This window comes from Diaporthe batatas (genome assembly GCF_019321695.1).
Source record: "Diaporthe batatas strain CRI 302-4 chromosome Unknown Contig00013, whole genome shotgun sequence".
NCBI classification, from domain to species: Eukaryota; Fungi; Ascomycota; class Sordariomycetes; order Diaporthales; family Diaporthaceae; genus Diaporthe; species Diaporthe batatas.
Genome location: NW_025408560.1, coordinates 1,683,858 through 1,708,994, shown reverse-complemented (window position 1 = coordinate 1,708,994; position 25,137 = coordinate 1,683,858). Strand labels below are relative to the sequence as shown.

Genomic DNA, 25,137 nt, shown 5'->3' with positions numbered 1-25,137 from the left:
CAGAGCCGGAGCTGCATAAACCCGGCTCCGCCTGAAAATCTGGCTGGGGGACCGACCGGCCCAGGAGCTATCTGCTCTGTATCCGTAGTCCGTACCCATCCAGACATCATCGCCATTGCACGCTTCGCTTGGTTGATCGGCGGGGGCAGGACGGCAGCAGACCCTCGACTCTCGACCCTCTGCTCTTGACTCTCGATCCTCGACAATTCTCAAGGACCCCGCCGGGCCTGACTCTGTCCAATCCGCCTCAACACCATCGAGAAAGGCAGCAGAAAGCAGAAGACAAAACAAAAAGATGGCGCCGACATTACCACGGGCGCCACTGCGCTCCCTCTCCTCCACCATCCTCCTCCCGTCCGCGACGGCCTCAAAAACAGCACCACCCACCGCCGCCGCCACCCTCCGAACATTCAGCACCACACAAGCCCGGCGCGACGTCGACATCCCCCCCGAGTCCCCGCGCTTCATCAACCTGCCGGAGCTGCCCCAGTCCTCCGAGGACAAGCTCCCCCCCGTCAAGGGCGTGCTGCCCGTGCCGCGCGAGGTCTTCCACCGGCGCAACAACGGCAGCCACAAGATCCAGGCCGACTTTGTCGAGCACACGGCGCCGCGGTCGCGCGCCGAGGCCGCGGGCGAGCCGCCCCGCTCCGACCGCGACGCGTGGCGGCGCCGCCTGGCCGAGTCGCGGCGCAAGGCCCTGGCGGCGGGCATCGGCGGGCTGTGGGCGCGCAAGAACACGCGCGAGGGCCGCGCGAGGCAGCGCGCCGAGTCGCACCGCCAGCGCAACCTGGCCGCCGCCAACGCGCCCGAGGGCCTCGACGACGTCTTCACGCGCGGCACCGTGCCGCAGGCGACGCTCGAGACCAGGGTCGCCCGCGACCCGCTGTACCGGGAGAGGCAGCTCGAGTCGCAGGCGCGCACGGCGGCGCTGCAGCAGGCGCGGTCCGAGGCCCGCAAGGACGCCATCCAGAGGCTGTACGTCGAGGCGGGCCGCTTCATCGTCAGCGAGGACCAGCTGGCGCAGCGGGTCGAGGAGATCTTCAGCGACGGCTACTTTAAGGGCACGGGTGTCTGGCAGGGCAAGACGCTCGCCGAGAACATTTGGGATAAGCACGGCTCGCCTACGCCAGTCAGGCACCTGTTTGCCGCCATGAAGGGCACGAGCAGGTCGGTCGTCGATGGCGCCCGCGAGACTGGAATCCAGTTCACCACGCATCGCCAGAAGATGGTCGCTGGCGAGCTTACTGGCGGCGCTGTCTCTGCTGGGGGCGACGGGAAGCGGTAAAAGACACAGTCACAGCAAGGCAAAAAATTGGGGATCTTGCCCGGGAGAGATGGACTTGTACAATAGCAATGCACTCAAGATGTTTGACATCTTTGTCAGTAAATTGGTGTACATGGGAAACGTATCAAATGTAATCCGACGTCCCCGTTGCTAGCTATGAACCCACAAATGCCTCCTAACGCCTCTGATCCGATGCAGTACGAAAAGGGAAATTCGGGCATAAGTCGCCCAGACTCGTGTTTGAAGAGCGAGTTGATTGAATCAGTATGGTCTAGGCAGCGATTGTTGTTCGGGCAGATTCAGCGACCGTGTGCAATGAACGCTTGTCTGTTGGCTCAACAGGCTTTGGAACCCAGCTAATCCTCCTTTTTCTTTGCCAGCCGCCCTAACGACCCAACGACGATCACCGTCTCTCTACCAGCAGTATGTGCATCGCGGCGTATGCCAGCACAACAAAGCCGGCCGCATAGGCTCCCAGGCAGATCACATCCTTCCACATGGCGCCGTTGTCAAAGCCGAAGGAGCTGAGAATGGCGGCGCCAGGTACCGTGATGTCCAAGCCGTACTTCTTGTCCACCAGTGTCAGTTTGCTGACCTCGTTCACAATGAGTGACTCAAAGGCATAGTGGAAGATCGACAGCCACTGAAGCCATTTGGCACCATCAGGGATCTTTTGCGCGTTGAGAAGCAGGCCAGCGAAGAGCAAACTGAACAGCATGACCAAGCTGCCAATCAGATTTGCAACACCGTTGTCCTTGCACACGATACCGATGAAGAGGCAGATGGCGGCGGCGGCGAGGTTGAAGAGGACCAGCACGAGCAGAAAGAAGAAGAAGTGTGCGGCATCTGCCTTCAGCCCCGTCATTGGGTAAATGATGATGCCCATCAAGATTGGCGGGATGATCCGCAGCGGGACAATGTCGAACAGGACTTTGGAGGCGAAGTAAGTGACAGGCGAGTAGTAGCCATTCGCACGCTCTCTTGTGAACAGTAGCCTCTCTGACGAGAAGACGTTGAGGCTGGTCAAAGTGCTGAATCCAAAAAGGGCAAGCACAAAGAAGAAGAGACCCAACCGGTTCTGAAACCCGGGAATGTCCTCGGTCAGTCCATAGAAGAGATAACCAGAAAGCACTCCAAGAAGGATAGCGATGGCGTAGTGTGTCAACATCAGCAGGGGGTTGCGGTAAAGGTTCTTCCACGTGCGCTGGGACAGGATGACAAACTGGCGGCCGTATCCAATGCGAGCGTATCCTTTACCGACAACGCTGGTGTGGATGTTCGCACCGTCGACACTGTAGCCGTTGGAGTTGCGCCCATTGGCATTCTCGGCGCTGGCAACTGCCTGCTGGATCTCATCATGTGTCGTGCCGGAAATGTCAGACTCTGCGAATGAGTTCACCAAGATGTCGAGATTCGTGCCGCCACTTGCCGCAGGTGGAAGGTCGTGTGGATCCTCGATGATCTGGGGAGGGACGTGAGCAGCCGGCTGCCTGTGAAGCTTATAAGCGTTCGTCTCGCCTTCGCCATCTGATGAAGCAGCAGTTTCCGCGTTGGTCTGGCGGCGTGTAAAGAGCTCCCGCTCCAGCCTTGCTTTGACCGAGTCCCGGCGCTTGTTCTTGGGTCGAGAAGACGAGGATTCGACGCCGCTATCCTCTCCGATGCTGACGTTCGATACGCTGGCGATAGACTTGACACCTCGGACGCTGCTCGGCCCGAGACTGGCGGCATCAACAGATATGGTGCCGTCATCAAAGGTTGTCGCGGCGCCGGCGTGCATAGTCAGGTCGACCAGGTAGTCAGCGATGTTGAAACCAGGCGGGCAAGGAAATCCAATATGGTCAAAGTAGTCCTGGCACTGCGCAAACGGGCCGGAGTAGACCGTTCTGCCTTGGGCGAGCAGGATGAGCCTATCAAAGAGGGCAACAATGTTTGATCGCGGTTGGTGAATAGTGAAAATGACGGTTCGCTTGAAGTCCTTGGCAAGGGTCACAAGACACTCGACAACATTGAAGGCATTGTATGCATCCAGACCACTGGTAGGCTCGTCGAGGAAGAGGATGGAGGGACTGGTGACCAGTTCACAGGCAATGCCGACCCGGCGCTTCTCACCACCTGAAATTCCCCGGCCCTTGCCTTCTTCGGAGCCGATGAGGGAGTCCTTGATGTGGTAGATCCCAAGCTGTTTCTCGACTTCGGTGACTCTTTGCTCCTTCGCGGCGCGGGTCATGTCGCGGGGCAGTCGCAGCAAAGCGCTGTTCAATATGGTCTCGTGGACTGTCAGAGTTGGCAGCATGGTGTCTTCCTGATCAACGAACCCGACCACTGCCTTGAAGTCCGCGTCGGTGACCTTCTCCCCATTAACGAAGAAATCACCCATGACAGCTCCTCGCTTGTTCTTACGTGCGAGAAGGTCCAAAAATGTTGTCTTGCCGGCCCCGGAAGCGCCCATGATAGCAGTGAGCTCCCCAGGATATGCGACACCTCGAATTGAGTCAAGGATCTGCTTGCCGTTGAGGGTATACGACACCTCCTCGAACTGCAACGCTGCAGGCTTGTGGTCTGCCATGAGCTTCAGACCTTCGTCATCCGAGTCGTCGAGATGGATGGGGCCGTATTTGAAAGAGCGCCGGGACAAGTACCAGGTCAGAACAATGACGGCAACCAGGAACAGGGCACAGCCGGCAATAACCCCAGCAATGAGGGGTGTGTTGATCTTGGGAACGGACGGCTTATAGTCGGGCAGCTCGGAGAAGTGCACGCATTCTCCAGAATGACACGTCAAGGTGATGCTCGAGTCACCAAACATCTGGTTGATCAGGTCGTTCATTGCGGGCTCCTCGAAGCTGCACTTGTTTGCGCCGCCCTTGACCTGTGCGCACTTGAAAGCGCCGGGACCCTTGATCTCCTCGGTCAAGAAGTCTGAGATATCGACGCTCCCGTTTTCGCCACAGAGCATCCGGTCGGGTATACAAGAGCATTCGACAGTCTTGCAGTTGTACGAGGTCTTGTTCTGGGAGGAGTCGCTGAAGTCGTAGGCCGAGTCGCACTGGCCCAAGGTACAGTAGAAGGACTCCCTCTTGTCGACCCAGAACTGGAAGTCGCATCTGGAATCCGAAGCATCGCATGTGAATGTGACTTGGGGTATTTGTTCCCCCAGTAGGTCGCGGATCTTCTCGTTTGTGACATCGCACATCTGGTAGTTGTTCTTCAGGACGTTGCCCATCTGGTAACAGACGCCCCCTTCTTGTGTCTCCATCAGGGCGTTACACGCCCTATCGTCGGTACACACGTTGCAGTTAAGGCCGTCCCAGCCGTCATCGCATTCGCAGCTTTTGCCATCGCGCATTTGTCGGTGCTCGTTGCCTCGGGCCAAGGAACCGCAGACTGCGCGTTTTATGGTCAGCCACACTGAATCGCACGGCACATCTAGAGGGTTGGGGCCAGGAAGACATACGAGGCTCGATACAGTCCACGCCACCAAACCCAGCGGGGCAGGAACATTGTCCGTTGTACGAGTTACAGTCGGCATATTGCGCACAGCTGAAGGCTGGGAGCAGGCAGTTGAAGCTAGAGAGCGCGGGCCAGGTTAGCATCCGTCTGCAGGACGTCGTGGAGCTGGACGAGGACGTGGCGAAACAAACCATGGCGGGCAGTCCTTGGGCCGGTCGTCCATGAGGGCGAGTTGCGCGCGGAGAGCATCGATGCCTGGAGATGACGACGAGAAGTTCTGGGCGAGGACAGCGCCCGACAGCGCAAGCGCCCCAAAAGCAAAGGCGCGGGCTGTCCGCGATGCCATGGTGAAGAGGGCACACAAGGCGCAAGAGGGGCTGTGTTTAACAAGAAGTTCTCAGCGTCCTGCGAGAGAGGGGAAGGGAAAGAAAGGTGCTGCGAGACGTCGAAGGAGAGCTCTGGTGCGGGATGATCAGGTCAGAGGTGCAGGCGATAAGGTGCCTGGTCATACATAGACTATTGTCCACCTGCTTGGAGAGCTAATAAGCTAGACCGCGGCTGGTGGTGACATGAACCTGTGCCTACCTGTTTCTGCGTCGGTGCAGCTCACACACCTGGGCAGAAAGACAGAGCACTTCCTTGGCGCCGGCTAAACTTCCCCAGGTGCCTTAGCTCCTGTTGGCCCCAGGTACCCCGTACCTACCACGCCTCCTGCCACACCCCCAACCACAGCCCACACTACATACAGATATGCGGCCGGCTATCTCACGCAACGTCTGGCGCCTGTCCCGTGCTCCTGAATCGGTGATCCGTCCGTCGGCTGGGAAGCTGCCCCGACATCCCGGATCCTGCTGACGCAATTGCGGAGGAGCAAGAGCTCCACACTGCACGAGGTCGGTCAAGAAGGATGCCTCTTACTCGTACACTAAATACCTGGCATAGATATCAAACACACTCCCTTTAATTTCAACGAATGGGGACCTTTGGAAAGGCTGCACAGCACGCTGGGAATCAACATCCAACGTGTGGATGCCCGCCTGTGGCGTTTGTGACGTATTTGGTAGTATTCGGCCCGTGCTTGTCAAGGTTGGAACTGTATCTGCGCTGCCGGGTAAGGCTTGGGATGAAAATATGAGACCAGGTTGGGGCTATGCCGCTATGCGTCTCCCCTCTCTACGCAGCCATCACCAAGCGTGAGAGCCGACTTGTGCAGCACTTTGTAGACCCCATGCGGGCTTTCACAAGCACAGGAGTCTCCTCGGTCGCTTCAGATCATCAAGGAATCACCTATCAAGTGTCAATGCCACTGTCGAGCCGCAAGTGCGCTCAGATGAGTACGTGCGCATCTGCGCGGGCAGTCAGAACAGCGTATAAATACCCGATTGGGAACTGAAACGTGCTTGAACGTGGGTATCATTCGCTTTCGACCTGTAGGGTTTTACAACAGCCGTCTTGTTTCGAGAACCGAGGAGTCGTCAAAATGGTCAAGATCGAGCCTTTCGCGGTGGAGCAGTGGATGGACGAGTATAAGCCTCACCACCTGGTCACATGTCACGGTGGCGGGCACCCGTGCTGATACAGCCCATAGGTATGAGGTCACACCGGGCGTCATCAACATCGCCGAGACGTGTGCGGCTTCTGTCTCCATTGACGACCTGAAGACCCTCTCCAAGCAGGAGGATGGCGCATCCCCCGTCAATCTCTCCACCAAACTCACCTACGGCGCCATCAGGGGCTCAGAGAAACTGCGAGGGCTGGTCGCTGGCCTGTTCGCGGAGGAAACCGTCGAGACTCTTCCTGCCGACAACGTGTTGATCACCCAGGGGGCCATATTGGCAAACTTCCTGCTGCTGTACGCCTTGGTCGGGCCAGGGGATCATGCGGTCTGCGTGTATCCGACATATCAGCAGCTATACGGCGTCCCAAAGAGCCTAGGCGCAGAGGTCTCCCTGTGGAAGCTGAAGCGAGAGAATGGGTTCGTACCAGATGTCACCGAGCTGGAGTCTCTGGTCAAGAGCAGTACGAAGATGATCATTCTCAACAATCCGAACAACCCCACGGGAGCAACTATCCCGAAGGATGTTCTCGGCCACGTCGTTGAGTTCGCCCGAGCACGAGACATAATCGTCCTGTGTGACGAGGTCTACAGGCCGTTGTACCACAGCCTGCCAGCCGAGGCGGACATCCCCCCTTCGATCCTGTCGTTCGGGTACGACAAGACGATCTCAACGGGGTCCATGTCCAAGGCATGGGCGCTGGCGGGGATCCGCTTGGGCTGGATCGCCTCGCGAGACCGAGGTATCATCGACGCCATAGCTGCGGCGCGCGACTACACGACCATCAGCGTGTCACAGCTGGACGACCAGGTTGCAAGCTTTGCCCTCTCCGATGGGGTGCGGCCCGCCCTGCGAGGGAGGAACCTGGAGCTAGCCAGGACCAACCTTAAACTGCTCGAGAACTTCGTCGAGGAGCACCAGGGGGTTTGTAGCTGGGTCAAGCCGACGGCGGGCACAACGGCGTTTGTCCATTTCACGAATGGCGGCAAGCCGGTGGACGACGTGAGATTCTGCATAGACGTGCTCGAAAAGACAAAGGTCATGTTCGTGCCGGGCTCCAAGTGCTTTGGCCATGACCAGGACTTCAAGGGATATGTGAGTGATGCCCCCTCTCGGAGCCGGGCCAAGGGGCTCCCGCCGTCCCAAGCTCTGCGTTGTAAGGTGAGGCGACAGATGGCTAATGGAAACTGGTCCAGGTCCGGATCGGGTACGTGTCGGAAACAGATGTGCTGGTCGAGGGGCTACACAGGCTTGGAGAATACGTGAACAAGAACCTGTCGTCGTGACAGTTCGTCTTGGCCAGGGCTCTGCAGGGGTGGCATTCGTGGAGGAAATCGTCACACCAGCGCGAGAGCCGCGAGCGACCAACAAGTCATGTGAGACCGTGCTCCGAACTGGACGGCACCCAGTTCCGGTCCGCTCGAAGACGGGTCGTGAGATGGCCGGGCGCCAAGAGCCAAGCCGTGAGCTACTCCGGAAGGATCGGCGGACAAGACCGCGCAGCGATTCGTGAAACAATTGCCGGTGAATTGTAATCTCACCGGTATCTCTGGGCAGTGGCAGGTCAGCAGGCCCGGAGTGCATCGGCAGCAGCGGCATAGTGTTTTCGTGGCGCGTGTGGTATTTGTTTATTTTTTTTTCAGAAAAAAATGAAAAGAGAAAAAGAAAAGAAGAATGTTTGTCGACATTTTGTGTTCCTCATTCCACAGTACGGAGTACTCCATCTCCACCACTGCTCCAAGCCGTAATAAGCCGTCGTCTGCTGTGCTAATATGCTCCCTTGACACGGGCTTGGCATAGAGGTAATACTTTGGTACCCTGGCTCGAGTGCGGTCTATTGCCAATGAAAAGTGGAGGAAAGTAAACACGGGGTCAGAAAGTCAGAGCAATAGCGGATAACCCGTGCAGCCGCGCAGCCGTGGCAGCTGGGCAGTTGCCCACGTACGTGTCTTGTCGCCCAGGCAGGAGGCAGCTGAAACTGAGCATAAGTCGACCCAGCACCTGGGCAGCTGCTGGGCTCCTTCTGGGCTTCCGCTGGGCAGTGCAGGTGCAGTGCAGATCGGCCCGCGGGAAGGAGCAGAGCTCGACTGCTCGAGTGATGTGATGTTGGCAGGCAGGGCGGGCAACCCCCTTCCCCCCTGTCTTGTTTCCATTAATAAGGGCAATCCCAAGTCCCGTCCGCCACCCCACATGCCTTGCCAGCTCAGGGGAGCTCAGCCTTCCTCGTGCCGTGCATGGGGCGACTGCGAACTACACTACTACGCATTGTTTTCCTTCCAAAAGGGAAACTGCCAGACTAACTAACAGACGGACGACTGACGACGCCATCCGTCATTGTCCAGACAGAACCAGGCAGTGTTAGCTGTCCGTCTGCTCGTCCGTCAAAGCTCCAAGAGCTGTCCAAGACTTTTGCGGCACCTTGCGCTCTCTCTCATTTTGCACACTTACTTATCTGGCCCTCGCGCTGCTTGGCCCTCTTCTTGGGTCACGCCTTTGCACGCCGCCGTTCTCTTGGCTTTTCCTTGGTTTTTCTTGCCTCAAACTCCCCCAGTCCGCCATTGCGCACCATGCGCGCCCTTCTTTCTTTTGACCTCTTCCTAGCTCGCTGACGCTCTCTGCGGTCGCTTCTGAAGGCGAAGGCGATTTCGCCCTTCTTATGAGCCCCGCCCCCATCCCACATTTTCCACACCGGCAAGCATCTTCGCTTGCCGATTGTCTGCTGCTTGTTGTTCACCATCCCGGGGTAGCTCTGAGCCCCGGTCTGCCTTCCTTTGTGCACTCTCGTCCGGCTCCAGTTCTGGCCGATCCTCTCCTTGCATCTTTTGCTGGCCTGCGAGGCTCGCACACACGAAGAGCCCTCGTGCCGCAACAGCACCAGCATCTCAGAGCGCCCAGTTGTTCTATGTCGGCGGCATGTCGAGGCCATTTGCTGTGCTGGCCGTCTCTGCCGGCTTATTACTGCTTGCGCCACCCGCCAATGCCGCCGGCACCGTCCAATGGGACATCCACAAGCACCACCCCAAGGCGAGGTTCGGCAGGCGCACAGCAGATACCCACGAGGGCACCATCACGAACGAGCTGACCAGGGGTGGCTACTTCGCAAAATGCTCCATGGGCAATCCTCCCCAGGAGTTGACTCTGCAGCTCGACACCGGCAGCAGCGATATCTGGGTCCCCTGGAACCTGGCATCTGTGTGCGAGGCCGAGAGGTGCACCCTTGGCAACTGTGCGCATTGGCCCCAACATGTCAAGATTATAATGAGCACCCCACAGCTGACTCTGGCGGTTTAGTTGATCCGAAAGCCTCGTCGACCTTCACCGACGCCGGGAAAGGCACCTTTGACATTTCGTATGTCGACGGTAGCTTCGCCAATGGCGACTACTTTATGGACTCTTTCGAGATTGCAGGCGCCACCGTGACCAATGTCACAATGGGCCTCGGCCTAAACACCACCATCACCTACGGGCTGGCTGGAGTCGGCTACATGTTGAACGAAGCAATAGTCGACACCGAAAACTCCACCGAGGCCGCCTATCCCAACCTCCCCGTGGTCATGGTGAACGAGGGCCTCATAAATACCAACGCCTACAGTCTGTGGCTCAACGACCTCGACTCAAGCAAGGGCAACATCCTCTTCGGCGGCGTAGATACGGAGAAGTACGTGGGCAACTTGACAAGAATCGACATACTGGTGAATAACAAAACCAACGTTTACGACTCCTTTCTGGTCCCCGTCACGTCGTTACTTGCTGTTAGCGAGAGCGGCACCGACATCCTGACATCGACCGAGTACCCAATCGACGTTGTTCTCGACTCTGGCACGACCCTCAGCTACCTGCCCAACGATATTGCAGAGCAGATATGGAGAGAAGTCGGCGCTACCTACACCCCTGACGTTGGACTCGCCCTGCTGCCATGCCGGATGCAAGCTAGCAAGGGCCACTTTTCATTTGGCTTTGCAGGTCCAGAAGGTCCAAGGATCAATGTGTCCATGGACGAGCTTGTGCTTGACCTTGTCACCTCCGGACCGGCGCCAACCTTCACCTCTGGACCTTTCGAAGGCGAGGATGCGTGCGAGTTTGGCATCCAGAACTCGACCAAGAGCCCATTCCTGTTGGGCGACACATTTCTCCGCAGCGCATATGTGGTCTACGACCTGCAGAACAACGAAATCGGCATCGCGCAGACTGATTTCAACGCAACCGCATCAAACATTGTTGCTTTCGAGGGAAACGGCTCTACTATCCCGTTCTCTACCTTGGTCATTAATCAGAACCTGACCAGTTCGACGACGGCTGCGTCCCCTTCTTTCGCGGCTGAGAGTGGCTTCGGGGCAGGGACAGAGAACGCGGCCTCCGCCTTGCCAATTGGATTACAACAAACGCTCTCAGTGGGTTTCGCTATGCTCATTCTTCTTTTTGCGTAGAGCAGAGCGCTGCTCGTGGTTCCACAAAAAAACAACCCTCTTTTATCACTCAGCCGGCCACTCATTTTGGCCCACTTTACACCTTATACCCGACAGGCACGCAAATTGAATTGTGCGCGGTCTGAACTGGAGAACGACTGCAAGACAAAGCATTAACATTATTTACTCCCTATGGCTCAAGCCGTATTTGTTTCGCAACGAGTTGCATCTCAGGTGTTGGGGCAGGGAAGCAAGCAAGCATTGGTTCGGCGTTCCTTTTGAAGAAAAAATTGATCACTTAAGGATAAGGTCACGGGATGCCTGCGTGCTGCCAGGCAGGTTCAATAGATACCCAGAGAGACTCATTGCCGGTCAAAATATCATAGAACATGCTTCTGAGAGGGCGACATGTCCTGTCAGGAGCCAATAATGAGCAAATGCATGAAATGAAATGGGCCATACCCGCCTTGACTGTTTTACGTACCTACCATGTTGATGTCCGACTTTCATGCATGATGATGGAAACATGTTGGCTGGACTATGGGGGTTACACTATGATACTTAGAGGCTGTGCTGTATGGGGTTGTGTGAAGTCATCTGATGTGAAGTTGCAATATAGGATGTTATCCTATGCCAGTTATGAAGGTTAGGAGATTGCTTCTATTAGAATAGAGGATTGTTCCCTTGCAGCTTGTTTTCGTGCCGCTGTCCCTTCGGCACGCGGTCCTGGCACTTCAAGTTTGGTCGCCCCATAATAGTTTTCACCCTGTACACGCTGCCGCCAATTTCAAAGCAAGGCGATAAATTATTAGTTCTGGACTGATAATCTCCCGCATGATCGATCGATGGACCTTCCACATACTTTCGTTGTCACAGCACCTCCCCCTCGGTTCAGCGCCCCATGAGTGTTCGCCGTCACTTATTTGACTGGTTTGTGTGGTTTCGCTTCTATTCCGTATACGTCCGAGGACATATACGACGCCTTCATACATACGGTGGTAAACGCTCAAGATCCAGCGCTCAAAAAGCGTACGGTGTCAATACAATGTTTAAACTACGATAGGTGCTTGTGGCCTCAGCCTTGCGACGCATAGACAAGGCTAAGGGGATAGACGACAACGTTGTCTAGTTATATCGCCCTGCCATCGGTCCTGTGCCGCTGTGTTGGGCGGGGAGTAGTAGTGCGACCAGATTGAGTTGGGGATCATGGGCCTTCCTCCCGTTGGCCTCTTTGCCTACTTCCTAATCTGTTGCTGGCGAGCCCACGTTGGATAATACTTGCCTTATACCGTGCCTCCCAGCCACCGGGAGATATTGGCGATGCAAGTCACGAATGTCACTATAGACTCGCTCAATATTTGGGCGGATATCACGCTAATATGATAAATTGGCTCGTCTTCTATGCTTGGTGTCGTTTGCCTCTTAAGGTTCGGTCCCCAATTAACAAGACGGTCAGATTCACATCGACTCAGTGAGGGTTTCTAGCCTGGCCTGCGTGGAGAATTCTTTGAGGGAATATGAAGGAGCTATCGTTGTGTGGCCTTGAATTCAAAGTTTTTAGGGTAAGGACCACATACCAACATGGCTTTTCAAGATCGAGCACTTAGGATCGGGTATGTAAGAACACATTACACCATTTGAGAAACGCTGGGTCTTGAGCGTTTACCACTGTATGAAGGCGCCACGTACATTTTACATGTATGGGGATTAAAAACGAAACCACTACACCATTTGAGTTCGCGCAAATTGAGAGAGTGAACAGACCATGAGATTGCTATCTACAGCTGCCACACCACATTATGCTAAGTTGAACCCGGTATGGAATCCCGCTGGGTGAAAGGCCATTGCGCCAACGTAAATGAGAATACCGGACAGCTGTTTAGGTACAAGTTGAATAGCCCGCTGTCCTTATCCCACTCTAGTCCATAGCCAGGCAGCACTCTCTTCCGTGCTTTACGGGACGACGCAGCGGCCTGCCAAGGGACCGAACGTCTGGCAAACCAGTCTGGGGCAACAATTGTCGGGGTTGGTTTGGCACGGTTCTAGTCGAATCTGTTAGTCAGAGAGACGCTCACATGCAGTAGGCCGCTCAGCAAACGTAGAGTGGCACTTACGGCGGCGCGTCACGCAATCCTGCCTTTCGGCAAGGGCAGGCTGTAGGAGCTCTGCTGCGGGTACCGCGGCGACAGCGGCAATGAGGAGGGAGATGATGAGTGAGGCCTTCATCTTGTCCAAGGTTGCTGGTATGGGAATGAGGATGTGCTGGTTTTGAGAATATGAGGTATTGTAGTGATGGAATGGAGTAATTGAAGAGAGAGATTGAGCAGTAGAAGAGAGGATCGGTCATTGTATTTATATTAATGTGTCTTCCTATTGCATAGTACGCGTACACCTTACCATTGTATTAACCTGGACACGGACGGACACTACGACGTATAGAAGATGTGATGATCTAGACCGGCCATTCGGTCAGAGAACCAATTACGGGTTGCATCCTTCCGTCACTTCCGCTTGATCAGTGTGCGTACATAGTCCTTGCTCCCGAATAAATTGTACAAGTTGATTGTGACAACCCTTGTCCATGTGTATATTCTGGGAGACGGCAAGACTAAGATAATTAATTTCTCGACTGCATCAGAAGCGTCCCGGCGAAGCGCACTCACAAGCCACGTTGCTGCCGTGCTATTAGTCTCCAATTCTACACCTGAAAAATTAGCTTTTCGTAAAATAAATTAAGTTATTAGCGGAAGGCTATGATATCAGATATTCCTAGGAGTACCTGCATTAGATACGTTGGACCTGGGTATTCTGGTTTGGGTTGTCAATGCACACTTTTTCTCCTGACTAGGGCCGGAGACACTTTCATCAATGTAATGATATAGGAGGCATAGGATCGAAACTCACTTCACAGACATTTTAATCTTCACAGTGTAACTTATTCGCCTACTACGTGAATAGTGTGCTTTAGTCACTGGCTTGCACGTTTATGATGGTCGTGGTACTACCGAGGCACCGTATTCTGATTTATTTGAGTGTGAGCTTACGGAGGCCTTAACCTTGGAAGCGAAATGGTGGTGGAAAAGCTGGGGAATGCAGGTTATTGACCAAGTACTCTAAATAGTCTCTTACATTTCTGCCTAAAGCATGTGCTGTGCTGATCATACCTATAAGAGGGAGCAAATGGGCGCCCTTGTGCCTGTCTAGTTTCAATCTAACTAATCCACTCTAGGTAGGCACTCCGGCTCTGCCTAGGTACTCGGGCGGACTGACACATCCTAGATGTAGCCAGACTTCTGGGTATCTATATGCATGGCAGAATATGTTATGGGCTGAGGGGGTCTATGTAGTCAGGACACTTGAGCGGGCCTGGCTTGCTGCGCCTGCCGGAAACAACGACCAAACTGGGTGGCTGTTTTCTGCCTCGAGTAACCATTCTCATTTCATCCTGTGCTCTAGTATGACCACCATCCTGGTCTTTCCACAACGGTCCTCATGGGACAATCGGTGCGCGCGCTCCGCGTAACAATCATTGCAAGTTTCAACTAGTACATACTTTCTCAGGGGTTCCAAGGATTATTTTGGCTTCACTGCCGAAGATCACGGAAGCTGTCAAACCGAGAAAAGCTCGAACTGTCTGGTCGAGGTTTATCGGTCGAAAAGGAATAGTGGTGTTTAGACTTTGGCACCCCGGGAGAGCTGAATAGGTACGCGAATCTCAGCCCATTCAGCCTCACCTGTAGCTCACTCACCCTTGGCGACTTATTTTCGAAGACAGAATGGCGAAGAATAGCAAACAAATTGAAGGTTATGTGTACCCAATATCCGTAGAGACCCTGGGGTGGTGCTATTACTCCGGCTCAGTGTTTCCCCAGCCAACTTCTTGGAAGACATCTGCTGCCTCCCAGACATGATGGCGTTGACATAAGCTTGGCTGATGAATTCCCAGCCGTTCTCTGTCATATAATTTCCTCAATCAAGCTCAGTACCGCGCAAAATGTACGGTATTTGTGCATCGGATAGGTACACCGTGTCTATGGCCTGTATAGAACTAGGTCCAACCGGAGGCGGTCGCCAAGCGCCGAAGAGAGAAGACAGCGTTTTCAATGAAATTTGATAGCACGGAAACGGAAGGCTGACCCCTGGAGTGCCGCAGTGTCTTTGGTACGATGATTCGTGGAGCCTGTACCAGGCCCCAAAATCGATGCCTTGGCCTTGCTAAAGGTGTATAATCTTGTCGTCAGTGGGGAGAGAACGCAGTTGTTCCTAATTCTACTACCACTCAATTGTACCCTAGAGTGACTCCCATATTACCATATACTATTCATGCTCTACCATATCAATGTCCGGTTTCTAAACTAAATACCCTATCTATTTACATAGTTACCGATCTACCTACCTACCTACCTACCTACCTACCTACCTACCTACCTACCTACCTACCTACCTACCTACCTACCTACCTACCTACCAACATACCCCTGCTCTGTCCCCTTCGCAGCCATTGTTCCTTTTGCCGACAGGCATCTTGCTAATATACTTACTGATTTTGTTCCTACTCCGTATACGTTCGAAGCCATACACGGCACCCTCATACAGTGATAAATGCTAAAAAGACCCGTTTCAAGAAATGGCACAATGATTAGGCTAATTGGCCCTGAATGGTACTAGTTTTGGAATTGAATCAAGCAGTGGCAAGAGCCGTGTATGTGACGGCAACACTATCAACAGAGAGAGACTTTCTTTCTGGTCCTTACTCCCGCACAACCTCAATCAAGCCTTCATTGCCCTCGCCTTTGTTGTAGAAGGCCGCAACCTTCAGCCCACAGCTCTCGATCAATTCCTTGAACTCCCTCTCAGTACGCTCCCGGGAGGACACTTGGGCCATCATGAAGATGTCCATGGATATGTGCTGCCAAGCCGCCTTCTCGTCCGCAAGGATCTATAGTCAAGAGTTAGCATATGATCATGATACAATATCCCTCAGGCAGTATATTCAAGGTCCGAGGACTATGAAATATAGCCGTGGTCTCCTTTTCAAAGGCATTGAGAGGCACATACACAGTCACTGATAAAGATCCTCGAGTATCCCGGCACCATGGCGTCCTTAAGGTGCCGAAGAATCGTCCGACATTGCTCATCCGGCCAGTCATGCAGCACGGAACGCATGAAATAAGCACGAGCGCCCTTGACTGGCTGCGGAGAAAAGAATTCGTGCACCTGTAGCTCTATCCCCGTGTCGCCGCCGCCCACCCCCGCCGCCTCGGCCGCGCCCACGACCTCGGCCAGCTCCTGCAGCACCAGCCTACCAGTGTACTGCGGTACAGCCGCGCGGAAGTCCTGGAGGATCTGGCCCATGCCGCCCCCGACGTCGACGAACGCCGAGGCGTCGCCCTCGGCCCTCAGGCCTCTGACTAGGCGCTCCTCCGCGGGGTACATGTCAGTCCAGCTTGGCCGGTGTATCCGCAGGGCGTGGACGTATTTGTGGAAAGCCTGGAACACCTTGGGGTTTTGGGACAGCCATCCGAAAGCGTGGCCGCATTTGTTTGCATATTGGAAAGGCCCGTCTGTGGCATCTTCTGGGTTCTGGAAGTGAGTGTTTCTCAGGTACTTGGGCATGTGCGAGAAGGAAAGATGCGAGCAATCGAAGATTTAGGGATAATTACGTTAGCTGTGCACTTTTCTTCGTATGAGGAGAATAACAAACTTGAATACAACACCAGCAGCGTAGTCCGGTTGCGATAGAAGGGTTGTCAGACTATTCGCCACATAGAGTCCAGGACCCTTCTCATCCAGCATGCGCATCGAGACGCAGGCCCGGGCAATACGCTTCACCAGGGTCGGCGACGCTCCTGTAGGCGCAGCCAACTCCTCGTCGGTCTTGGGTCGGCCACCTTCCAGCACAGCCGTTTCAAAGATCTTCAGGTCAACGGCAACACGTGCCGCGACAGTGCGTGTTGGCTATTTCGTATTAGTGAGAAGGGCCCGCATGCCTTCGTAGGATGGACACTTACAAGTGCCCAAACGTTCCATAAGAGCGACTCCACGGGAGTCTCCGCCGCAGTAACGAGCTCCCGGGCGGCTGTGACGAGTCTCTGGTGCGCCTCCTCGTCACCGCCCAGAAATGCGTCGCCCTGAGTCGCAACCTGGTGCAAGGCTTCCGCGATGCTTTCGTTCTGGGATTTCATCCCAGATGTAGATGAGGCGCTAGGCATGATTGAAGCGAGAATGCAGAAATGAATTAGTTAGAGGCAGGATAAGTTGATGCAGTGATCGCAATACTCTGGGCAGACCAAGATCCAGCGTTCGCAGACAGGATTGTGGTCGAGAGATTGGGGATCACTTTTCTTCCAGATTTTATGAGAAGAAATTTGAACCAGATCTGTTTCTGTGGTGAACTTCAGGATTAAAATGAAGAGCCCCCCACAGCTGTCAGCAAGCTGTGGCACGCGCCGCAAGCCGATTCGCGGCTGTCTCGCCTCGCCGTCGCCCCACCCTCACTGACTGTTGGTTCTCTCCAGGCCCGAATGGTCAATAAAAGTATATACTATGGGTCATCTGGGTTGGTCCGTTGGTTGCGGGAGCCGAAACACGCTGCGGGTACACACGAGACTAGGGATTGACAGGGTGTGGCACTGGCGCAGTGAGTGCCACAGTTGCCCAATAGCTAAAATCCTAAGATATATTTGGGTCTTTCCTGATATGTTAAACATCACTTTCTAACTAACTCTTTGCTTTGTTAGATAAACTATAAGAGATAATATAAAGGATTAAAATGTGATCCACCAGATCACCTCTGGCACCTACTCTCCCGAGCTAGCTGCTTCCCTAATCATATCTTGGACACATTCACCTATTTGGCCGCTTGTGAGTACTACTACCGCCCAGTGCATTTCTTTAGACGAGGACGCTAACTAATCTGCCGTCTGTAGCATTTTCAGCCTTTACAGACTTAGTTCTGACAGTTTCCCCCATCCCTGTGTTCTAGAAACTGCAGATTAAAGGGTCCAAGAAAATCGCCATCATGCTAGGTCTCGGCTTCTTGTAAGACCTCCTCGCCATCTCTCCCCTCTAGACCCACCGGTCGAGAAACTTTTCGATGTTGACCTAGGCCAGTGCGATGATTTCTGCATCACCAAGACCACTCAGCTCCCCGCCAACCTCGCCGAGGATGCGCCGTGGGACTTGTTCGGATTGTTCATCTCAACCTACTTATGTAGTCTGTCCTCCCAACTCCATACACGATGGGATGAGACATGCTCGCTGACTGATTTCCTAGCATGAAACTAACCTCGTTATTATGGCAGCTTCTGTACCAGCACTGCCGAAGCTGGTGCTCAGCATGCTGGGCAAAGATACCGCGGTCTCACTAATCAAAGCCTCTGGTTCCTGCAACATGAAGCCTGTCTTTCACGAGTCTCGAGAGTATCAAGCATTCGATAGCCAGCACTGGTCACATGCAATGCAGCCCATCCGCATCCCCTACCTACAGGTACTATGGTCAAGTAACATTTATCCCTATATCTTATATAACATTCAAATACTATATTTAAATATTACCTCACCTTTTCATCCATTTAAATAAAATTACTAGATTATTTAAGTATAAAAAAAGCTTAATAAACAATTAGTTACATACTTAAAGATTTAAATATAGTATTTGAATGTCGCACGAGATACAGGTATAAATGTCACTTGACCACATCCTACGGTCAGGCAATGGTCGCAGAGTCAACTGCGGTCGCCCCTCGTTCGAAGCTGTTTTCAACACGAACTTAGAAAATAATGATCATGTAGAATGTGTCATATGTTATCACATACACTATCTGTCGGGACCTTCAAAGCTGGTCGCATTTGCTCGTGGCTACGATCGGATATGAATTATGTGATGTAAGTGACCTCGGGATGGTTCATCGGCATATGCCGGAATGCTCTAAGTACTGTAGTGCGGTCGCGACTCCACTTCAGTGCGGTCCGAGCATTTTGGTGTCCTCATATTCGGAGCAAAGCCGAGACGTTGGCCGATGCTTTCCTCGGACAACCTCCTACGCTTTGCCCAGCACACAACAAAGCACTCGGAAGTGCCAACCAAGACTTTGTGCCATGTGCAACAGCTTTGGTCATTCAATCTGATATAAACGGACAATAATTGGGTTTCCTGCCCCGTCCGCCGCACAGAACCCCGTCGATGGATGGTGATCTCGGCATCACTGCCGATGCAGCCCCTGCTCCGCGACAGAAGCAGCAGCCAGGTGCTGGGCGCAGGAAGGGTACGGCTTGTGCCCGGTGTCGATCGCAGAAGATCAAATGTGACGATGAGACGCCATCGTGCTCGAATTGTGCCAAGGCTGGACAGCCTTGCATCAGGGCGAACGTTGGGAACAATCCGGATGCCATCAGGTAGGCAATCTTTGAATATACCAAACTCAATGTACAAGAACTGACCAGTGGAGCAGTTACATTACACAGACCGAGGCACGCCTTCGTGCACTCGAGGAGTCTCTTCGTCGGATAGCACCCGAGGAGCTGGAAAAGGCTCCTCAGGTAACAGAGAGGTCTCAGCACGGGAGCAACCCGGCGTCTTCGAATCACGAGCCCCGGTATCAGCCCGTGAGCGCAGTGCCAGACCTGACGCCTGGCTCTGCGCAAGGTCATCTGCGCTCCCAGAGTGAGAATATTGGATCCGCCGCGGCGGCGGCCAGCCCATCGACGCAGATAGGCCCCAGCGAGCCGCTTGCCCATGAGGTCGGACTACTCTCGCTTTCAAACGCCACCGAACCAAAGTACATCGGACCGTCCTCAGGCGTGTCCTTCGCGCGCCTGATCTTTGCAGCTATTCCTCAGTCTCAGGGGTTGTCGACGGCCTACTGGAACTCCCCACAACGGGATGTGACTGAAAGCGCGGCGAGAGCAAAGCCTGCTCTGCCTTTACCACCGGACTGGACCCCAGAGGTCGATCTGCAGCATTTTGTCGATGCTTACTTCGAGACATGGCAGCCGCTTTACCCTTTCCTCAACGAGGATGATATTGTAGGCAGCCTCGATGCCTTGTTCACGAGACAACCTCCATCTACACATTCGCTGCAGAAGCCCCAGCTGCGCGATATTGAAGCCGCTTTATCCCCATTTCATGCAGTCCAACTGCTCCTCGTTGTCGCGCTGGGTGCGCGTAGGGTGGAAGGACGTCTCTCCTCTGATTTTGAGTCCGCTCGGTATCTAGCGACGGCCATGTCCCGTTTAGACCGACTTACTCTACATGATAGCCTCGAGGGGTTGCAGACAATGCTTCTGCTAACTTTGTCCGGATTCTGTTTCGAGCACGGGCCTAACGCATGGTTTCTGAGCCAGAACATCATTACAACCTGTCTTGATCTAGGTTTCCAAAGGCGGTGGCAAGAGCGTCCGCCACATAATGCGTCTCTCGAGTTAGTTGGTCAATATCAGGTCCGCCGGGACCTTCGACGGGCCATATTCTGGTCGGCATATTCGATCGAAAGAAGGCTCGCGGTCATCCTTGGTCGGCCACTCACACTTCGCGATGAGGCCATCGATGTACAATTTCCTGGCGTCGAGATGGATGCAGTTAACGACGCCTCGTCGGGTTTACAGTCTCCCATGAACTCGGCCAAACGGATGCGAGTGGAGACATCGCCGTACAAGGCGGCACAGTACTCCTTCCGATTCGACCAGATCATAGCAGAGATCAAACTGATGCTCTACCGCGTCGTGAACAAGCCAGACGCATTCCCCTGGCCAGCAGACGTCACGGAGTGGCAGGAAAAGTGCCACAAGCGCCTGGACGAGCTGTTCGAGCGCCTGAGCCACGATCTGAGGTGGCGGTCCCGCCGCCGCAACGCCGACGGTATCGCGCAAAGGCTCGAGCTCAAGTACCACCACTGCCTGATGCTCCTGCACCGGCCGTCGCCGGCGACCCCCAGGCCGCGGGCCGAATCGTGGAAGGCGTGTTACGAGAGCGCGTCCCAGACCATCATCATCCACTCGGACATGCACCGCTTCTCGACGCTGCCGCACACCTGGCTGACGGCGCACACGGTCTTTGTCAGCGGCATCACGTTCCTGTACTGTCTGTGGGTCAACGCCGCGGTCAAGGAGGGGACGTCGGCGGACGAGTTCTCGCGGATCGCGTCCGCGTGCTCGGCGCTGCTCAAGGTGCTGGGCCGGGCGTGGAGTGTCGCTGCCGATGCGGTGGAGAAGTTTGACAGGCTTGTGTCGCTGACCGAGTCGTCGTGGAGCTCGTGGAAGGAGGCGCAGGCTGAGCGGCGCACTGAGATCGCCGTCGGCGCTTCCCTTGTGTCTCTGGCTCAGGACGGTGCTGTTGCCGATTCTGCCACTGCTGTGAATCAGTCTGATGTTTTTGATGATGTCGAGGGCTTCGATCTGGTCGAGCCCGAGTTCTTTCTCTCCGAACTCGGGGATATGTCCTCGTGGTTCGATTTGGACTGGATTGGCGAGGGAGGCTTGAATTTCGATCAAAACAATTCCGCGTATCCCCCTCTATAATGGGAGAGCAGTATGCCGAATACACACTTCAAGCTGAGTCAAGACCAAAAAAGTGCTCCAAAATCAGCACCTGAACATAGACGTGTGCCTATAAATCTTGACACAAGCTTCAAGTGATTCGCACACACATACCTAGTGACAAGTGAATCCGGATTTTACAGCGCAGAGCAAGTACTTGACTAATTTGGCTCTTTTATTCTTCACGAACAATATGCTGATAGTCCCGCATACCACAAGGTTTTCCTCTACAGAAAGCTGCCGCGGGCTGTGAGACAGACTCTGGGCACGTCCCATCGGCTTAACCCCGTTGGTGGGGTCGAGTAGTCCACACAACCTTCGTCATCAACCGACGTGGCGTAGTAGTTCAGTTTACTAACCGGCGCCTTTTTTCTCTCTCGTTCCAGTAGACAAGCTTGTGGGCAGAAAAGCCGTTGCCGGATGTCGAGCTCAAGTACGGCTGCATGTGAGCTTTCATATGAGCGGCTATGGCCAGCATCTCTGTGCTCCGCGCCGGCCCAAGCCTTCCTGATGTCTGCCGTCATGTGGGAGCTCAGGCAGGTTGCTGCCGGAGGAGAGTACAAGCGGCGCGGTATTCGACGTCGCAGATGACCAGGCATAGGGTTGCCGTATTACATCAAGCTCTTGATCCGCCTGTGATTGATGGCATCAAGAAGCCCAAGAAGCCCAATGGTTCGTAAGCTGCATTGAGGTGGTCAAACAGTGCCTTGGTACCCTCATTCGACTGACATTGTTCCGAAATCGAAGGATATAAGGATTCCGGAGCCGATATTGCATACAACCTGGACCAGAAGAAGAATCTCGAAGTCATTACTCCCATCACCAATCCCGACCCAACCAACGATAGCGACTGGTCATTCCCCGATACTGAAGACGGCATACTGGAAGCCATCGACAAAGGAGCAACACATCTGTGGGCCAACACCATCGTCTTCGCCTCACATCCCTTGCAGACCTCGGCGCAAATAGGCCAGCACGCCGAAAAGATCCGCGTCGTAGGCCAGAGTCCCCTCTGCGTCGACCGATACGACAACAAGGACTGGGTGAACACCCTCTTACGAAAGACCAGCGGCTTCTCGATGCCACAGTCCTGGGTTCTACCACCTCTCGGGATCTCACCAAGCGCCGAGCACCTCAGAGACCTGCCGTTTCCCATCGTGGCGAAGCCGATCCGCGGCCGCGGGAGCCACGGCGTCAAGGTCTGCCGGGGCCCGGAGGAGCTGGCGGCGCATGCTGAGGGCCTCGCCGGCGAGGACGCGGCTGTCATGCTGGAGGAGTTCTTGCAGGGTGAGGAGGCGACCGTCACCGTCATGCCGCCCACGGCGGAGAAGAAGGGGTATTGGTCGCTGCCGTTGGTCTCGCGGTTTAATCACCATGATGGCATTGCGCCGTATAATGGCACCGTTGCGGTGACAGCCAACTCCAAGGTCATGGCTGACTGTGAAAAGGACCCGATATGTGCTCGGTTCGAAAATTTCTGCAAACCCCTTCTCCAGGCTGGCCACCTCGGAGGCCGTCTTTGAAGCTGGGTACTGACCGGTGAGCGTGTCAGGGTAATGAGGGAGTCGGAGCGAGCTGCCGAGCTCCTTGGCGTGACCGCACCGATCCGAATCGACGTGAGACGTTACAGCGATTCTCCCGACTCGACCTTCGCCCTCTTTGATGTGAACATGAAGCCGGTATGTTGCACCAGCGGCACGGCAGTGATCGAGACTCGTGCGCCGTGGTTCTGAGGCTGACTGTGGTGTGACCGATAGAATATGACCGGTCCAGGCAGACCCGGGCGCGACGACCAAGCCAGTCTGACGATGATGGCGGCCTCTGCTTTGGGATGGGACTACAAGGAGCTTTTAACACAAATTCTCGCGACATCGAGTAGTCTGGCGATGTTACGAGGGTTGAAGCCCAAAGAAATCGCATAATCATAGATAGTCTAGCATTGCCTGAGCCATACACTTCTCAGTTTATCGAGACCGATTTCGGCCGGGTTGAACCAATAAAAACCGTATAACCCAAGCTTGAACTCGGCCCAACACGGCACGTTGTTCCCGAGATTGTGAGCTGGGTTCTGGAGACAGAAGGGATCATCCGCGCATCGGGCTATTGTTGCATCCAATCGCCGCGGCAGTAGACATTGGTGCAACGCTATACGGATTCCTGGAGTCTACTGCTCACAAAGTTTGACAGACAGTGGTCAGAGACACAGCAATTTTGGGTAGGTTCGGGGCTACGAGGCGGGGAAATGAACAGTACCTGGCATATAAAAGCGGTATAAAAACCTCGGAACACAACCCCTTGGATCAAGCTGTGCACTGAAATCCGATTAAGAAACAACGCAATGCTCCAGATCCCCCTCGGCAATTAATATAATATTACCGTGGAGCAGATTTCATCATGGTTTCCGTAGTGAAAATAATATCAGTCGTGGGTTTTGTTCTCGGGTGTGCAGCCACAGCACGCAGACTGCCTGTGGGATCTTGGTCTGTCCATTTCTCAGAGGAGTATTACTCGTCCTCAAATAGCTGACGAACCGGGGCAGGGACTCGCATATCCATATAATCGACCCCGAGAGATTCCCTTTGGACCCTGATAGAGGTGTGATCAGGCTCGCATTCCAAGCTCCTCGCCCATCATCTACAGAGTGCGGCGCTAATTGCTTTCTTCCGGAACTCAGACTACACCCCAAAGGCAGCAAGCGTTGCCAATGCGTCGAGCTTTGAGACCAGCCTCGGCATCGACCACGCCTGCATTGTGTTGCCCAGCGTGTATGGCACCGACAACTCGATTCTGATTGATGCCCTGCGCCAATTCAATGGTTCATACCGTGGTGTGGCCGTCATTGACCCGGACAATATCACCTACCATGATCTTGCTGTGCTCCATGAGGCCGGCGTTCGGGGCAGTAAGTCGAACTTGTGCACGAGTATCTTCCAAGACGTTCAACTTCTTCTGTCAGGGTTTTTGACACCCTTCGCTGGAGCTCATGCAACATTTCCCAGGGTTTTGGAGCCCGTAGAAAGCCTCCAGCCTTTATATAAACACTTGCAAAGTCATCTTCAGCTCACGCATATATTATAGTGCGAATAAACCTTGACAGTCAAAACAGCGCAGAGGTGTCTGAGGCCGTTCGCAAGAACGCAGAAGTGGCCAGAGAATGGGGCTGGGTTGTGCAGCTCTACACGCCGCTCTCAGCCCTGACGTACCTCCACGACATCATCCTCGAGTCTGGCGTTACCGTCGTCTTCGACCACTTCGGGCACACCCTGGTCGGTTCGAGGACCAACGTGAGCATGAACACGTACGATCCATACCGAACGCTGGGGTTCCCACAGTTGATCGACCTCGTCCAGAGGAAGGTAGCGTTCGTCAAGATCTCGGGACCCTACCGGGACTCCGACCAGGCACCTTTTTACGAGGACATGCGTGTGGTGGCCGAGACAATCATCAATGCCGGCCCTGATATGGTCGTCTATGGGAGTGACTGGCCGCATACCAAGAGTAAGGAGGGGAATACTGAAGTTGGGGGTCGGCTTCAGGCGCAGGACTTCCAGGATATCAACGATGCTGCCCTGGTTGAGATCACCAAGGAATGGGCTGGGAGCGACGCTCAGGTTCAGAGGCTTTTTGTTGACAACCCCAGGCGGCTGTGGCAGTGGTATGAGGACTCATAGCTGGGCAGTGATTTCTCTCTGTGGGTGGGATTTAATACAGCTGAATTATTTAGTCATTTCTTGATAAATAATGATATGAAGCGGATTCGTCCGTCCCTGCGCTGTTGAATAACATTGTTCAAAGCGGATTCAGGCGTGTTTGTGGAGTAGGCAGGGAAGTTAGTTCCCTTTGGGGGTGGGACATCTGGGTTAGGGTACCCACTCCCGCTCCAGCCTCACAAGCTTGCTAGTGG

General features: G+C 54.4%; 9 protein-coding genes across 9 annotated transcripts; 6 read left to right on the top strand and 3 right to left on the bottom strand.

Annotated features, from left to right (window-relative positions):
- Positions 1-15: 15 nt before the first annotated feature.
- Positions 16-1,285, top strand: KVR01_010474 (uncharacterized protein; the record flags this gene model as incomplete). The annotated part of the gene is made up of 1 exon (XM_044784745.1): positions 16-1,285. Exon 1 carries the CDS (start codon positions 296-298, stop codon positions 1,283-1,285), a length of 990 nt encoding a protein of 329 aa, XP_044640633.1. The 5' UTR covers positions 16-295.
- KVR01_010224 (uncharacterized protein) lies at positions 701-5,514 on the bottom strand. The gene is made up of 3 exons (XM_044790107.1): positions 4,927-5,514; positions 4,740-4,852; positions 701-4,669 (listed from the first exon to the last, which is right to left on the bottom strand). Exons 1-3 carry the CDS (start codon positions 5,079-5,081, stop codon positions 1,689-1,691), a joined length of 3,249 nt encoding a protein of 1,082 aa, XP_044640383.1. The 5' UTR covers positions 5,082-5,514; the 3' UTR covers positions 701-1,688.
- Positions 5,515-5,621: 107 nt separating this feature from the next.
- On the top strand, positions 5,622-8,229 carry KVR01_010340 (uncharacterized protein). The gene is made up of 2 exons (XM_044791697.1): positions 5,622-6,259; positions 6,324-8,229. Exons 1-2 carry the CDS (start codon positions 6,216-6,218, stop codon positions 7,555-7,557), a joined length of 1,278 nt encoding a protein of 425 aa, XP_044640499.1. The 5' UTR covers positions 5,622-6,215; the 3' UTR covers positions 7,558-8,229.
- A 279-nt stretch (positions 8,230-8,508) lies between these two features.
- On the top strand, positions 8,509-11,144 carry KVR01_010334 (uncharacterized protein). Its single transcript, XM_044784024.1, has 2 exons — positions 8,509-9,517; positions 9,583-11,144. The coding sequence occupies exons 1-2, from the start codon at positions 9,205-9,207 to the stop codon at positions 10,716-10,718; spliced, it is 1,449 nt and encodes a 482-aa protein (XP_044640493.1). The 5' UTR covers positions 8,509-9,204; the 3' UTR covers positions 10,719-11,144.
- A 4,303-nt stretch (positions 11,145-15,447) lies between these two features.
- On the bottom strand, positions 15,448-16,313 carry KVR01_010234 (uncharacterized protein; the record flags this gene model as incomplete). Its single annotated transcript, XM_044785155.1, has 2 exons — positions 15,448-15,636; positions 15,756-16,313. 2 exons carry the CDS (start codon positions 16,311-16,313, stop codon positions 15,448-15,450), a joined length of 747 nt encoding a protein of 248 aa, XP_044640393.1.
- Positions 16,314-16,361: 48 nt separating this feature from the next.
- KVR01_010168 (uncharacterized protein) lies at positions 16,362-16,909 on the bottom strand (the record flags this gene model as incomplete). Its single annotated transcript, XM_044791049.1, has 2 exons — positions 16,362-16,655; positions 16,709-16,909. The coding sequence occupies 2 exons, from the start codon at positions 16,907-16,909 to the stop codon at positions 16,362-16,364; spliced, it is 495 nt and encodes a 164-aa protein (XP_044640327.1).
- Positions 16,910-19,661: 2,752 nt separating this feature from the next.
- Positions 19,662-21,215, top strand: KVR01_010602 (uncharacterized protein; the record flags this gene model as incomplete). The annotated part of the gene is made up of 1 exon (XM_044781724.1): positions 19,662-21,215. Exon 1 carries the CDS (start codon positions 19,923-19,925, stop codon positions 21,213-21,215), a length of 1,293 nt encoding a protein of 430 aa, XP_044640761.1. The 5' UTR covers positions 19,662-19,922.
- A 193-nt stretch (positions 21,216-21,408) lies between these two features.
- Positions 21,409-23,237, top strand: KVR01_010551 (uncharacterized protein). The gene is made up of 2 exons (XM_044788256.1): positions 21,409-21,905; positions 21,981-23,237. The coding sequence occupies exons 1-2, from the start codon at positions 21,701-21,703 to the stop codon at positions 22,754-22,756; spliced, it is 981 nt and encodes a 326-aa protein (XP_044640710.1). The 5' UTR covers positions 21,409-21,700; the 3' UTR covers positions 22,757-23,237.
- A 390-nt stretch (positions 23,238-23,627) lies between these two features.
- On the top strand, positions 23,628-24,995 carry KVR01_010298 (uncharacterized protein; the record flags this gene model as incomplete). The annotated part of the gene is made up of 4 exons (XM_044787742.1): positions 23,628-23,713; positions 23,773-23,828; positions 23,908-24,135; positions 24,312-24,995. The coding sequence occupies 4 exons, from the start codon at positions 23,628-23,630 to the stop codon at positions 24,902-24,904; spliced, it is 963 nt and encodes a 320-aa protein (XP_044640457.1). The 3' UTR covers positions 24,905-24,995.
- Between the last annotated feature and the right edge of the window lie 142 nt (positions 24,996-25,137).